Source organism: Rhinopithecus roxellana, chromosome 10 (genome assembly GCF_007565055.1).
Source record: "Rhinopithecus roxellana isolate Shanxi Qingling chromosome 10, ASM756505v1, whole genome shotgun sequence".
NCBI lineage: Eukaryota > Metazoa > Chordata > Mammalia > Primates > Cercopithecidae > Rhinopithecus > Rhinopithecus roxellana.
Window position 1 is genome coordinate 106,631,506 of NC_044558.1, and position 15,774 is coordinate 106,647,279.

The following is a 15,774-nucleotide window of genomic DNA, read 5'->3' on the forward strand; positions in this document are numbered from 1 at the left end:
CCTGCAGCACACTTTTACAAAATAGTTTTATTGAGATACAATGCACATAACATACAATCTGCTCACTGTGTGTGTGTGTGTGGTGTGGTGTGTGTGTGTGTGTGCCTGCGTGTGATACAGGGTCTTCTTGCTCTGTCACCAGGCTGCAGTGCAGTGCTGTGATCATGGCTCACTGTAGCCCCAACCTGCTGGGCTCCAGTGATCCTCTCACCTCAGCCTCCACAGTAGCTGGAACTACAGGTTTGTGTCACTGCACCTTGCTAATTTTTAAATTTTTGTAGAGCTTTTGCCACGTTGCCTAGGTCTTGAACTCCTGGGTTCAAGTGATCTGCCCGCCTCTGCCTCCCAAAGTGTTGGGATTATAGGCCTGAGCCACTGTGCCTGGTTCATTCATTTAAAACATATAATTCAACGGTTTTTAGTAGGTTCGCAGAGTTGTGCAGTCATCTCTACAATCAACTTCAGAACATTTTCATCACCCCCAAAAGAAACTTGGCACACTTTAGTTGTCACTTGCCCCTAGTCCCTCCCAGCCCTGGGCGGCCACTAAGCTCTTTCTTGTTTCTATGGATCTACCCCTTCTGTAATCCCACATAAATGGAATCATATGGCATGTGGTCTTTTGTGACTGGCTTCTTTTCCTTAGGATAATGTTTTCAAGGCTCATCCATGCTGCAGCAAGCATCAGTGCTTCATTTTTATTGCTGAGTGACTGCAGTACTCTTGAACTGAGGAGCTACTAAGCAGAAATCATAAATTAAAATGGCTATATCTCTGAGTACTTCCTGAGTGCCAAACACTGTCCTAATTACACACATTATTTTAATTGAAATGCTTACAGACGTTGGGCAGGCAAAACAGGAGTGAAATGGACTTTGCAGAAATTATTGCAAACCCCAGCCCATGCCTGGTCCAAAGCTAGGAGGGATGCAGCCTCCATTGTCCTGGCTGATTTATGTCTTGTGGTCTGTGAGTTGCCAGATATTTTCATTCTTTAAGTCAGGAATCTGGATTTATTTGTGAAATCTCCCAAACAAGAATATGAACAAAAACAAAATTCATCTTAAGATTCTGACAAAGAACTTCTTCCATGTAGCAATCTCCACTTGTAAAGCAAGAAGATGGTATTAACATAACCACAGTGGACCTACACATTCTGTTTGTAACCCAAAGTCAATTTGGGAGGAAGGGTGAAGAATTCATCTTGTTTTGCCCAGATGCCCCAGTTTTAAAACCAGGAATCCCACATCCCAGAAACCTCCTCGGTTTCAGGCGAACAGGGATGGTTGGTCACCCTACTGGAAGACCACAGTCTATTTCCATAGGTATCCATGTTTGACATATTATGGCTGTTCACCTTTGGGAACTGCTCTCAGAGTTAATGTATGAACACAAGAAAGGAAAGAAGTCAATCCCTTCAATTTACTGTCACCTTCTTTTGGGTCAAAAATGCCATTCTCTTTCTCCAATTTTCTCATTTATCAGATCTGATTTTGACTATTCTCAAAGATGATGTCACCACTATTACCATGACCATGACCATCACCATGATTATTATCATCACCATCATTCTTGCCATCATCATTATTATCAGCATCATCACCATCCTCCTCTTCATCACCATCACCACCATCACCATCACCATCACCATCATACCATCATCACCATCATACCATCATCACCATCATCATCAGCACTGTCATTATCAACACCCTCATCATCATCACCATCATCACTATCATCATCATCATTGTCATTATTATCACCATCATCATCATCACATCACCACCATCATCATCACCACCATCACCATCATACCATCATCACCATCACTGTCATCATCACCACTATCATTAATCAACACCATCATCATCGTCACCATCATATCACCATCAATCATCATCCCACCACCATCATCACCATTGTCATTATCAACACCATCATCACCATCATCATCAGCACTGTCATTATCAACACCCTCATCATCATCACCATCATCACTATCATCATCATCATTGTCATTATTATCACCATCATCATCACCATCACCACCCACCATCATCACCATCACCATCATACCATCAGCACCATCACCACCATCACCATCACCACTAGCACCATCATCATCATCACCACCATCATCACCATCATCATCACCACCATCACCATCATACTATCATCACCATCATCAGCATCACCATTGGCATTATCAACACCATCATCACCATTGTCATTATCAACACCAGCATCAACATCATCATCAGCACGGTCATTAGCAAACACCCGCATCATCATCACCATCATCACTATCATCATCATCATTGTCATTATTATCACCATCATCATCACCATCACCACCACCATCATCACCATCACCATCATACCATCATCACCATCACCACCATCACCATCACCACTATCACCATCATCATCATCACCACCATCATCACCATCATCATCACCACCATCACCATCATACTATCATCACCATCATCATCATCACCATTGTCATTATCAACACCATCATCACCATTGTCATTATCAACACCATCATCACCATCATCATCAGCACTGTCATTATCAACACCCTCATCATCATCACCATCATCACTATCATCATCATCATTGTCATTATTATCACCATCATCACCATCACCACCACCATCATCACCATCACCATCATACCATCATCACCATCACCACCATCACCATCACCACTATCACCATCATCATCATCACCACCATCATCACCATCATCATCACCACCATCACCATCATACTATCATCACATCCATATCAAACCATTGTCATTCACATCATCACCATTGTCATTATCAACACCATCATCACCATCATCATCAGCACTGTCATTATCAACACCCTCATCATCATCACCATCATCACTATCATCATCATCATTGTCATTATTATCACCATCATCATCACCATCACCACCACCATCATCACCATCACCATCATACCATCATCACCATCACCATCACCACTATCACCATCATCATCATCACCACCATCATCACCATCATCATCACCACCATCACCATCATACTATCATCACCATCATCATCATCATCACCATTGTCATGATCAACACCATCATCACAATCATCACTATCACCATCATCATTGTCATTATTATCATCACCATCATCATCACCACCATCATCATGCCATCATCACCATCATCATCATCACCATTGTCATGATCAACACCATCATCACAATCATCACTATCACCATCATCATTGTCATTATTATCATCACCATCATCATCACCACCATCATACCATCATCATCACTATCCTCCTCTTCATCCCCACCATCACCATCATCATCATCACCACCATCATTACCATAAGCACCATCATAATCACCGTAACCACCAGCAGCCTCACAGTCATTGTAACCACCACAACTATCATCAGTGCCATCATCATTCTCCTCCTCTTCTCCACCCTTTTACTATAAATATTATCCAATTTAAGGTGTGCCAGTAAAAACATAAACCCTGGAGCCAGAGATACATAGGTTTAAATCCCATAACCACCTTTCCAAGCTATGTGACCATGATATATTAGCTCTGCCTTCAGGCCTCAATGCCCTCACCCATAAAATGAAGACAATATAGGTTCAAACAGCACTGAAACAGCTGTTATGAGGATTAAATGAAGTAATGAACATGAAACACTTAGCATAGTGCCAGCACTGAGGAACTGTTCACTATTATCACTGTGGAAATGAAACTCAATAGGGTTCAGCAAACTTTGATCTTACAGATTTACTAAACTAGGACAGCTCTAATTTCTGGAAATTCTTGCTTGTTTTTACTCTGACTTCCTCTGGTTAGGTGTCACAGGATTACACGATCCTATTTTTGGGGATACTGATGATGTTTGCCTGGAAGGGGGATTTTCCATGACTGACACCGAGAAACAGAAAACAAGACCAATATGTGAAAGCATTTTATAAGCTGTAGAGCGCTGAGCAGGTGTCAGGAAAGGAGATGATGACTCACTGTTTAGCCTTCAGTCACTCACAGAGCCAAGAGGAGCATCCAGTCCAGTTCTTTACCCCAACCTCTGCAGAACTGAGGACAAACACCCAGGATCAGGCTTCCCATGCAGAACTAGAAGCTTCTAGAGGTTTTGCAGAAAATGAAAGCACTCTCATGTTTCCCATGATGTCTCTCTATAGGAAACTTATTGTGTAAATAATCTCAATTAAAATCAGCCCCCAAATTATAGGTGACATTTTCTTTTGCCGACTCTGAAAGTCTCAGGTTTCCTACCTAGATACGCAAGGCTGTAGAGAAATTAGGTCACAGAAAGACAAATATTCACAGTTGAACTTGGCAAAGTTCTGTTCTGGGAGCTTCTGCTGTGCCAACTGTGGGATCCCACTGGGCTGTTTGTAGCAGAGGAGGCCTCATTTTATCTGCAATGCTTCCCAGAAGCAGGTTTGTATGGTGGCGAGAGGAATATGGGGGAGATGCCTTAAAAATGAGATGGCATCTAGCTACTTAGAAGGCTAAGGCAGGAGGATTCCTGGAGCCCATGAGTTCCAGGTCAGCCTGGGCAACGTAGCAAGACTCCATCTCTAAAAACAAAATAAAAACTATTTAAAGAAGATAATAGCAAAAACAATTTAGAGAAGATTGTGGTAAATACAGAGGCTTACACTATAAATACAGCTTCTCAGCTGGTCTCTCAGCTTCTGCAGTTATTCCAGGGAGGGAGAAGGAGATCAGATAGACTGAGGTTAAGCCCCATGGCAGGTCCTTACAAGCCATGTGATTTTGGGTGAATGACTTTACTCTTCTGAGCCTTGACTTTCTTATCTGCGAATGGGAGTAATGCCTGCTACCATACAGAGCTTTCGGGATGACTTAAGGAGCTCCTCAGCCCATGTTGAACACTCCACAATGTTAGGTACTGTTGCTGGGGGGATTGTAGTGTGGGGAGGATTTCTCACAATTATCTTGGAAAATCAACAAAACATGCAAGAGAAGACCTTAAAAATAAAAAATAAAACTACCAGGTGATCCAGCAATCCAACTTCTGGGGGTATATCCAAAGGAAATGAAATCAGTATGTAGAAGAGATATCTGCACACCTATATTTATTGCTGGGTTGCTCACAATAACCAAAATATGAAAACAGTCTAAGTGTCCATGGACAGATGAATGCACAAAGAAAACATTGTAGATACATACAGTAGAATATCACTCAGTCATAAAGAAGGAAATCTTACCATTTGTGACAATATGGATGCACCCGGAGGACCCTATACTATGCAAAATACACCAGGCACAGAGGGACAAACACAGCATGATTCCACCCATAGGTGGTCTCTGAAACAGTGCAACTCCTAGAGGCAGAGAAGAAAATGGTGAGTGCCAGCGACTGGGGGAGGGGAATGAGGAGATGTCCCTCCATGGGTGTAAAGTTTCAGTCATGCCAGATGAATACGTACGTTCTAGAGATTTGCTGTCCAACCCTGGGTCTGTATTATTAATAGGGTGTTATGTACTTAAAACTTGTTAAGGGGGTGGATCTCATGTGAAGTGTTCTTAATACACACACACACACACACACACATACACACCCCAACAGAAGAAACCCCACAAAAGGACATAAGTAAACTTTGGGAGGTGATGGGTCTTCCTATTACCTTGATTGTAATGATCATTTCACAGGTAGATGTGTATGCTCAAACTGATGAAATTGTGTACATTAAACATATGCAGTTTTTTAAATACATCAATTATACCTCAATAAAGCTATTTTTAAAAATGCGGATGACACTGGGCGTGGCAGCTCATGCCTATTATCTTAGCAATTTGGGAGGCTGAAATGGGAGGATTGCTTGACCCAGGAATTTAAAACCAGCCTGGGTAACAAAGTGAGATCCTGTCTCTAAAAAAATTTTTAAAAATTAGCTGGTTGTGGTGATGCATGCCTGTGGTTCCAGTTACTTGGAAGGCTGAGTTGGGAGGATTGCTTGAGGCCAGGAGGTCAAGGCTGCAGTGGGCTATGATCGTGCTACTGCACTCTAGCCTGGGCAACAGAGTAAGACCATGTCTCAAAAAAATATGTGGATGAGAAGAATGTAGAACATCTCCTGAGAACCCAGTAGAAGTGGCAGAGCTTGCCTCCCACAAGGAATGAAGCCGAGATTGGGCAGCTATGGGGAGGTGGCTAGACCAACTTCTGGGGCTCTCCAAATGCAGGATGTGTGGCACTTAGAACTCTTATCCTCACTTTTGTGCCTTTGTCACAACTTGGGGGCAGGTTTTGGGGCAGGGAGCTGGTATGTTGGGACCGCACACTGTAAGTGACATCTACCTGGGAGTCCTGCCTCCTCAGAAGTTCTCTTTAGGTTTAGAAATAAAATGGTAAGTGGCCCATGGCTCTTACAACATTCTGCTGCAACCCTGAGAGGTTATAACTTTGCTGTAGGTTGCTTTTAGACAATGGAGATCTGTTTCAGGGGCTCATGTGTAACCTGGTGGCAGGTGGCCCCTCAAAGGGAAAATGGAACTCTCTCATATATGTGCTTGGAAGGCAAAAATAACGTGTTTTAATAAAATAAATGAATGTGCTGATTTTGACCTTTTTAAACTCCATGACAAAATCCAGATGGAAACCAAAAAAAAAAAAGAAAAAACTCATTTCATCTAGCTGTTCTCATATTAATTTACAAAGCAAAATACCCAAGATTAATTCTCATTCTAATCTGCACCAACCTAAGGTTCTTGAAAATGAAATTCCATTAACAATTCCTTTTCATTTCTACTTTCAAGAATCTTTAGTATGCAGGGACTTCGGCTTTGGTGATTTCTGCACTTGAGCACAGCAGGAATTCTGTAAGTATTCTGAAAACTTTTTTCTCTTCCATTATGGGACACAATGCAGTATCTTAGGAAGTTTGTTGTTTAGAATCTCTTAACATTATGAAAGCATGTATTGGAGATAATGTCAGGAACACATTTGTGAGTGAATCTCAGGTCTGATTACAGCAAATGCTTGCTTTAAAATACTTGCTCTGAGTAACCTGATCCCTATTATTTTTTGTGGCTGATATGTGCACACACACCAGCCCAGCATTTACAAAAATGAAGACTGCTTCTTCCCTACAGCTGCCTGACAGTTATACTTACAAAAGGAATTATCTACTGCTCATATATTCATTTCCTAATAAATCCAGTCTTTTCCAGGCCCCTTCAGAAGGAAAGGAAATAAAAGGGATACCATAAATCTTAAGCTAATAATAACAGCAACTTCAGGCTTTGGCACAGGCAAAACCAGAGTCAAAGTCTTTGGTTTGGTGCTAAATCCTTAAATGTGGGTGAAAGAAAAACTAATGAAGAAATGAACACCCCACAGATGGCACCTGTTTCTCTGTAACTAAGGAAAGTGCATTTTACTTGGTTTGTAGATGAGGTCGCACAAGGTTGCCAAGTACAGTTGGGCAGGTTTTGTACTGCACAAGGGCTCCACATCTAAGGAGGTGTCATTCATGTAGCAGGCATCATGTATTTTCTGATAAAGGGAAGTCAATTGTCATATGGAAAGCACTTTCTAATTTGTTTGGGTTAGTGTTGGGGCCATTCCCTTGAGACATAATGAATTACAAAGAAGAAGCATACAAATATTTTCAAAGCCATCTGTGTTCTCAGATAGAGAAGCACTGGTTTCTAAATCAAGCCCCGTCTCCTTATTTTTTGATTTCATTAATGAAAAGACATGTTGGCTGGGCACAGTGGCTCATGCCTGTAATCCCAGCACTTTGGGAGGCTGAGACAAGCAGATGGCTAGAGGCCAGGAGTTTGAGACCAGCTGGGCAACATAGTGTGATCCTGTCTCTACAAAAGGAATTTTAAAAATTAGCTGGGTGTCATGGCACATGCCTGTAGTTCCAGCTACTCAGGAGGCTGAGGCAGGAGGATCACTGGAACCCAGGAGTTCGAGGATGCAGTGAGCTGTGATCATGCCACTGCACTCCAGCCTGGAAGACACAGCAAGACCCTGCTCAAACAAACAAAGAAGAAAGGCATGTGATTCGTGTAGTAGGTAAGCAGGAAACTTGATTATATTGTTCACTCCCTGAACTTAAAGTCTAGAATATTTTCCTGGCACTTTGTGGATACCCAATAAATATTCATTAAATGAATTAATTGATAGGCAGTTTTATATATGAAGCTGCAGTTAGCTTGACATCTGCCCTTAGCTCTTTTCCCATTATCTTGGGAATATGAATCATTAACCATGATTTTTTTTTTATGGAGGGGTGTAATATAAAGGAGTGAAGAATCATCTAGATGAAAAGTTAAATAAATGAAATCTCCACTTACACTTGACTCACACATTTGCAAAGAATTGTTTGGTAAGATAACCTAGATTTCCACGTGAGAATCAGGAATTAAAGACTCTTCTCAAAAGTCTCTCTTTACTACTACTATTTAATTCTTCCAGCCTTCTTAACTAGGTGAGGGTTTCTCAAAATTCCTGGTCTTAGGATCCCTTTATTGTCTTAACAATTATTGAGAACCGTAAAAAGCTTTTACCTGTGTAGGTTGCATCTATTGATACTCATTGCATTAGAAGTTAAAACTGAAAAGTTTTTGAAACTCAAGATAACACAGTCACACTTTCTATTAGTTGTCAGGGTGATGACAACATCCTATGTCTCTGTGCACTTGTGAGGGACTGTGAGCAAAAAAGGCAAACAACATTATAGCATTTTGGGGAGTCAGCTTCCAAGACGGTCCCAGTAATCCTTGTCCTCAGTAATCCCACCTTGTGTATAATCCCCTCCAACAATGAATCAGGGCTGTCGATGTAACCAGTGGGATACAGCAGAATCCATGGTATATGGCATCCAAGTCTGTCACAAAAGGCTCTGCAGCCTTGATCTCTCAGGGGAGCCAGCCACCATGTTGTTAGGCCACTACACAACCTGCTTAGGAGGAACTCACTTGCCAGCCAGGTGAGGAGACCACCTTGAAGATGGATCCTCCAGCCCCAGTTGAGCCTTCAGATGAGACTGCAGCCCCCAGCAATCTCATTCTTGCAACTCATGAAAGAGCTGAGGACAGAACCACCCAGCAGACTTGCTTCTGAATTCCTGGCCCTATATTGCTATTTTAAGTCACTGAGTCTTAGGGAAAATTGTTATGCACCAATAGATAATTACTACAGCATTATTAGAAAAATAGTTTTGATCTCACAGACTCCTTGAAAGGGTCTTGGGCACCTCCAAGAGTTTCCATACCACATTCTGAAGACTGCTGAACTAGGCCATGCAGGATTTAAGGAGATATATTCCATAAAGATTTGAGGTCAGGAGAAGCCTTTGCCTAGAAAAATGAGTGGAAAACACAAGGCTTCATGCTAAGAAAACTGTTTTCATTCGGCAACCTCATTGATTCTGCACACATGGCCGAAGTGCAAAGAAAAGGGCTGGTTGCTTTCCTCCTGATCTTTCAGAAACTTGAGTGCTCCTCCTACTCAGTTATCTTCCCATTTTCATAGTCAGAAAACCATTGCTCCTGTTCCTCCCCTCACCTGGGACTTTAAGGGCACAATTTTACCAGGTGTGTCAGCACAGGAACTAGCATAATACTAATAAACTTGGAGTATGCATCTGGAGAAAAAAAGAACATCAATTAAGTCTGTATGAATCATAAATAATAGCAACTAGCTCCTTTATAGCAAACAAAGCAATTTCCTATGAACATGAAGGAAGAGCTAATTAATGTTACTGTTACTACTGCTACTAATTAATAATAATGGCCAATATTTTTCTACAGCATTTAATATGTGCCAAGTACTCTTCTAAGTGTTTTACATAGATCAACTGAAGTAATCCTTGCTGCACTGGTGAGGGCTGTTAGCCTCTGACCCCTTATTCCCTTTTGTGTCTTCAAAACATTGGCAGAATTTAGGCCAAGGGATGAGGGTGTGTGGCTGTGAATGCCAGGATGCCTCGCTCAGGTTGAAGCTCACCTGCCCCTGATCTCTTATCAATAGAGATCGGTATGTTACAACCAAAATAGTAGCAGCCAGATCTGGGGTGTCTGTAAAGCCGGATGTCATGGGCATCTGTTGGGGTTTGTCTGTCAACCCCCCTTCCCTCCATCCCCACTCCAATTATTTTGGCTTCCATTGGATCTGAGGTTATGCGGGAGACAGGCACACACCATGCCTGGCCAGTCATAGTCAGGGTGGCTGCTTCAGAAATGGGATGACAATACCATTAGGAGAAGTCCTGGGACTTTTGCTGGAACTCTTGGTAAAGAGGCAGACTTTTTCCCAGGGATGAGAAATTGCTTGGATGCCAGGAACTATCTTTGGGAAACGATGCCTGAGAAAAACATCCACAGACAGATAAAGCAGAGCTGAGACAAAGAGACAAATGGCTAGGCTAAAAATGTTTGGGCACCTGGATCCAACTGTGCCTGAAGCTACATGATCAATTCTCCATTTGGATTAAGCCAGTTGAGTTGGGTTTCTGGCACCTGCTCCAAAATTGTGCTGATGAAACTCCAGAAATTCAAAATCTTCCACTATGCTTTGTTTAATTTTTAGAGTTTAACATACCAGATTCCACGCAATCTGAAAAAAAAGTAGCCCCATCACTGGAGGATCTCAGAAGAACCACACTAAGGGGTGAAGAGATGAAGAATGATGAGGAGAGAGACTGTGACTCCCTGCAGGGCTGGGGCCGAATCTGGTTCTTGATTTCCAGTGAGTCACCTCCATCACCACAGATGCTCTCTATCACCGCTCTGTGCAGTAAAATGGCCACTAGTCATGTGTTGCTACTTACGTTAAAATTAATTAAATTCAGATAAAAATAAAAATTTAATTCCTCTTTTTTTCTAGCCAATTTTAAGTGTTCAACTACCTCATGTAGCTAGTGGTCCCCAGAGTGGACAGTGCAGACACAGAACATTATGACCGAAAGCTCCATTGCATAACACTGCTTCATCTGTTTCTAAATGTGAATCTTTCCTTCCCAGACCAGGACCAAAACAACATAAAGTTTAGAAACATAGAGAAAACATACACATTGTTATTATTATTGTTATTATTTTTGAGACAGAGTCTCACTCTGTCGCCCAGGCTGGAGTGCAGTGGTGCGATCCCGGCTCATTGCAGCCTCCACCTCCCAGGTTCAAGCGATTCTCATGCCTCAGCCTCCTGAGTAGCTGGGAATACAGGCACATGCCACCATGCCTGACTAATTTTTGTATTTTTAGTAAGGACGGGGTTTCGCCCTGTTGGCCAGGATGGTCTCGATCTCCTGACCTTGTGATCTGCCTACCTTGGCCTCCCAAAGTCCTGAGATTACAGGTGTGAGCCACCACACCTGGCCAACATATTATTATAACTCACTCATTCAATGTAGATACTTTTTGACCATCAACTAGATATTGAGCAGTGATCTGGAAGGTGGACTAGGCAGTGGACATGGCCAAGTTCCCAAGCCTCTGGGCATGACCGTCCAGAGGGACATGGACGATGGAGAGGCTGACAGTGCTCAGCTAGCATCGTGTCTGGCAGAGATGGGGCTGCAAAGGGGGATGAGCGGGGACAGCTCAGAGGGGTTCGAGGTTGCTCTTTTAGGCAGGTTATCAGGGGACCTAGTGAGGAGGGGATATTTGAGTAGACACCTGGATGAAGCCCGGGAGCCGGCTGTGAGAAGTTCAAGGGCAGCTGTGCTAAATCCTGGATGTGCAGAGACACCAAGCAGTGACCTATAAATACAGGCCCAGGTTCTAACTATGCTGATTTGGCTTAAGTGGTGTGGGATGTGGCCAGGAGCTCCACCCCCTGACCCCAGTGACCCTCACGGGGAGTCAGAGTGGCAACCCTGGACCCAGGGCAGTGCTTCTCAAGGTGGGGTCTCTGGAGCTTTAGGGATGCAGATTCCTGGGCTTGTCACCAGCCTGCCACCTGAGACACCTTGGAGAGGGGCACCCAGGCTTTCCCAAGTCCCCAAGGTCATGCGGACCCTGCTCAAGTTCAAAGATGCCTGAAACATAGCCACGCCCCTCCCTCAGCCCACAGCTTGCATTTGAATTTTTTAAAATTTATTTTATTGTGGCAAGAACAGGTAATATGAGATCTACCCTCTTGCCTTTTTTTTTTTTTTTTTTTTTTTTTTGAGACGGAGTTTTGCTCTTGTCGCCCGGGCTGGAGTGCAATGGCATGATCTCAGCTCACTGTAACCTCCGCCTCCTGGGTTCAAGTGGTTCTCCTGCCTCAGTCTCCCGAGTGGCTGGGATTACAGGTGTGCGCCACCACGCCTGGCTAACTTTTGTATTTTTAGTAGAGACAGGGTCTCACCATCTTGGCCAGGCTGATCTCGAACTCCTGACTTCACGATCCACATGCCTTGGGCTCCCAAAGTGCTAGGATTACAGGCGGGAGCCACTGCACCCGGTCAAATGTTAAAATGCAGAATACAGTGTTGTTGACTCCAGGCAGATCTCGGGGGCTTGTTCGACCTGCACGGCTGAGACTTCATGGTCCTCGATTCATAACTCCTCATCTCGCCTTCCCCAGCCGCAGGCAGCCACCATTCCGCTCTTTGCTTCCATGAATTGGACTGTCTCCGATACCTGATATTAGTGGAATCATATTGGTTTTTGTTTGTTTGTTTTGTGACAGGATTTCACTCCCATTGCCCAGGCGGGAGTACAATGGTGCAATCATGGCTCACTGTAGCCTCAACCTTCCAGGCTCAAGCAATCCCCCTGCCTCATTTTTAAAAATTTTTTTTGCAGAGACGATGTCTCACTATATTGCCCAGACTGGTCTTGAACTCCTGGGCTCAAGCCATCTTCCCACCTCGGCCTCCTGAAGCTCTGGAATTATAGGCATGAGTCACTGCAACCGTCCCATGTATTTTTATTCTTAAGATTAACAAAGGATGAACAAAGGGCCATGTGTAGAACTTGAACTCCATTCTCATTTGAAAAATGAATGGACGATGACATCAAGCAGGTCCCAGTGTGCATAATGTTTGTAAGAGAGATTGAAATCACTCCAAAGTTATCCCTTGCATCCACACAGACATGTATTCTCCAATTTTTGCTCCAAAATATTTCCTTTCTTCCTCATGTGACAATTACTTAAAATAAATTATAAATTCATTTGTAGATCAATGCGCTCACATGTTTCAAATGATGACATAATTATGAGGCTGGAGAATAAAGGCTGATAGCTTTTAATGTTAGCCGTGGCACCATAATCATATACCAAACAGTAAGGATAATGCGTCTTCCTTGGGTGGCGTTCATTGAGGCAACAGGTATTCACAGAGCAGTTTCCATGAGGCAGGAGCTGTGCTTGGCACTGGTGATCAACACATGAAAAAGATCAGAGTCCCTCACCTCCTGGTGGAGCAGGCAGATGCGGTGGGTCATACATCCCCTTATACATTCAACAGTTCCTTGTTATGTGCCTACTGTGTGCCAGGCATTGTTCTAGAAGCTACTGATAGAGTGTCTGCTGCCCATATGGAGCTGACACCCCACTGGGAAATTCAGATAGTGAATGTACAAATAGCCATGCATTTTATTTGGTCATTTTATGCAAGAAAATCAAGCCCATTGGGGCATAGAGTGGCTGTTACTTTAAATCAGGTGATGGCGGTGCACCTGAGAAGATGTAAGCAGAGACCTGAATAGCAGGAGGAAGAACACAGTTTGGAATGTGGGGAAAAGGCTCCTGGTACAGGAAATAGTAAGTGCAAAGGTCCCAGGGCAGAGTGCATGGGAGGGGCTGGGGAAGGAGGTTAGATCTCAGTGTGCTTCCATGGACCAGACACCATACTTTTTAAAAAAGTGCAGTGGGGAGTTTTCAGGGAGGTGAGAGCAGGGAGGAGACGACCGGTTCAAGGCTCTTGCTGTGAGGAAGGGGCTGCCAGGGGTCAGCATTGAGCAGGGGAGACCAGTCCAGAGGCAGGTGACACATCCAGGTATGAGATGATGGGGCTAGGCTGAGACTGGAAGTGGTGAGGTAGGGGGAGACTGCCACATTCGAGATGCATTTCAAGGGATGGCACAGATGGGCAGGTGTGATATCAGAGTGGGCGGCAGGAGACCTCGCTGATAACAGGATTCTGCACCTGCACCTGCATCCTAGATTTCTCCTGCAGCAGTAGCTCCATGGCCACCTCAAGTTGTGCAGATGCTGGCCGTAAGCTGTCCAGCAGTTTCACAGCCATTTTTGGCCTCCTTTTCATGGAACTGACCAGGACCCAGCACTTTCTGGGCAGAGAGGCCCGACTCCTTGGCGGAGGAAGCCGGGACACTGCAGAGCAGAACTGCAGGGCAGGGGGAGGCATCAGACATACAGAACCTGCTATCTTGGGTTGGAGGCAGCAGGACAGGGGACCCAGGGCTCACAGGAGCTTTCCAAATGATGGTCACAAGATAAATGATCACAAGATAGTCCCTGAGATGCCGGTGCTTGGGGACGGGAACCTTACGTCTGTTATGCTCGTTGCTGTTTCCCTGGACTGGCACCCACCAGTCCCTCAGGGAGTGTTTGGTGGGAGACTAGGAGGCAAGAGACTCAATGGCAAAATGAGATAGAGACAAAATCCCAACTCTCAGGGAGCCAGCATTCCAGACTGGGGTGGTTGGGGGAGGGGGATAAATATATACACAAATGAGAACATAAGGAAGATAATGTCAGATAATGATCAGCCAGAACAATAATTTTGTCAAGGCTAAAATGAGAAAGAGATGAAATCCCAGCTGTCATGGAGCCAACATTCCAGATTTCAGCGGGGAGAGGAGTAAACATATAAACAAATGAAAACATAAGGAAGATAATGTCAGACAATGATCAGACCAAACAATAATTTTATTGGATATGCCAAAAATAAGATCAGGCAATGTGCTAGAATGGGGGAAGGGAACGCACTGTCAGCACCATCTGGGGCGGGACAAGGTGGGCTCGGAGTCCTGAGTAAAGAGGAGGAGGAGGTGGGGTGCCTCTCAGGATGGCACAGCGAGGACAAAGATGCCGGGTGAGGAGACCTGGCAGCATCTGCAACAAGGCTTGCACACAGTAGGCGCTCACTAGGGAGAGGCCCCTGGTGGCTCCTCCCTTGACTCGGCAGGCAAGGGTGGCAGCAGGGCTGGAGTGAGCGTTTCCTTCTATATGCAGCAGGCCTGAGCCATTTCTCTGTGTGGGTCATGGGCATCTCTAGCTAGCAGGTGAGGTCTGAGAATCTTTTCCCAGAATAAAGTTTTTAAAGATGTACAGTAGATATGTGTGCTCACACAGGACATCAATTGTACTGAAATGCAGTTACCAACCGGGCATAGTGGTTCACACCTGTAATCCCAGCACTTTGGGAGGCCAAGGCAGGAGGATCACTTGAGGTCAGGAATTTGAGACCAGCCCGGCCAACACAGTGAAACTTCGTCTCTGCTAAAAATACAAAAATTAGCTGGATCTAGTGGCAAACGGCTGTAATCCCAGCTACTCAGGAGGCTGAGGCATGAGAATCGCTTGAACCCAGGAGACGGAGGTTGCAGTGAGCCGAATCATACCACTGCACTCCAGCCTAGGTGACAGAGTGAGACTTCATCTCAAAAATAAAAATAAAAATAAAAATAAAAATAAAAATAAAAATGTTCAGCACAGGCCAGGTGCAATGGCTCATGCCTGTAATCCCAGCATTTTGGGAGGCTGAGGTGGGCAGATCACCTGAGGTCAGTGGTTCGAGACC

At 44.1% G+C, this 15,774-nt stretch overlaps 1 protein-coding gene across 1 annotated transcript in view; it reads right to left on the bottom strand.

Annotated features, from left to right (window-relative positions):
* The window catches only part of TMEM132C (transmembrane protein 132C), a 57,529-nt gene extending 43,273 nt beyond the window's left edge, over positions 1–14,256 (bottom strand). Inside the window, exon 1 of the mRNA XM_030939709.1 lies at positions 14,134–14,256. Coding sequence (XP_030795569.1) covers positions 14,134–14,256 — 123 coding nt within the window. The remainder of the gene's footprint in view (positions 1–14,133) is intronic.
* Positions 14,257–15,774: the final 1,518 nt, after the last annotated feature.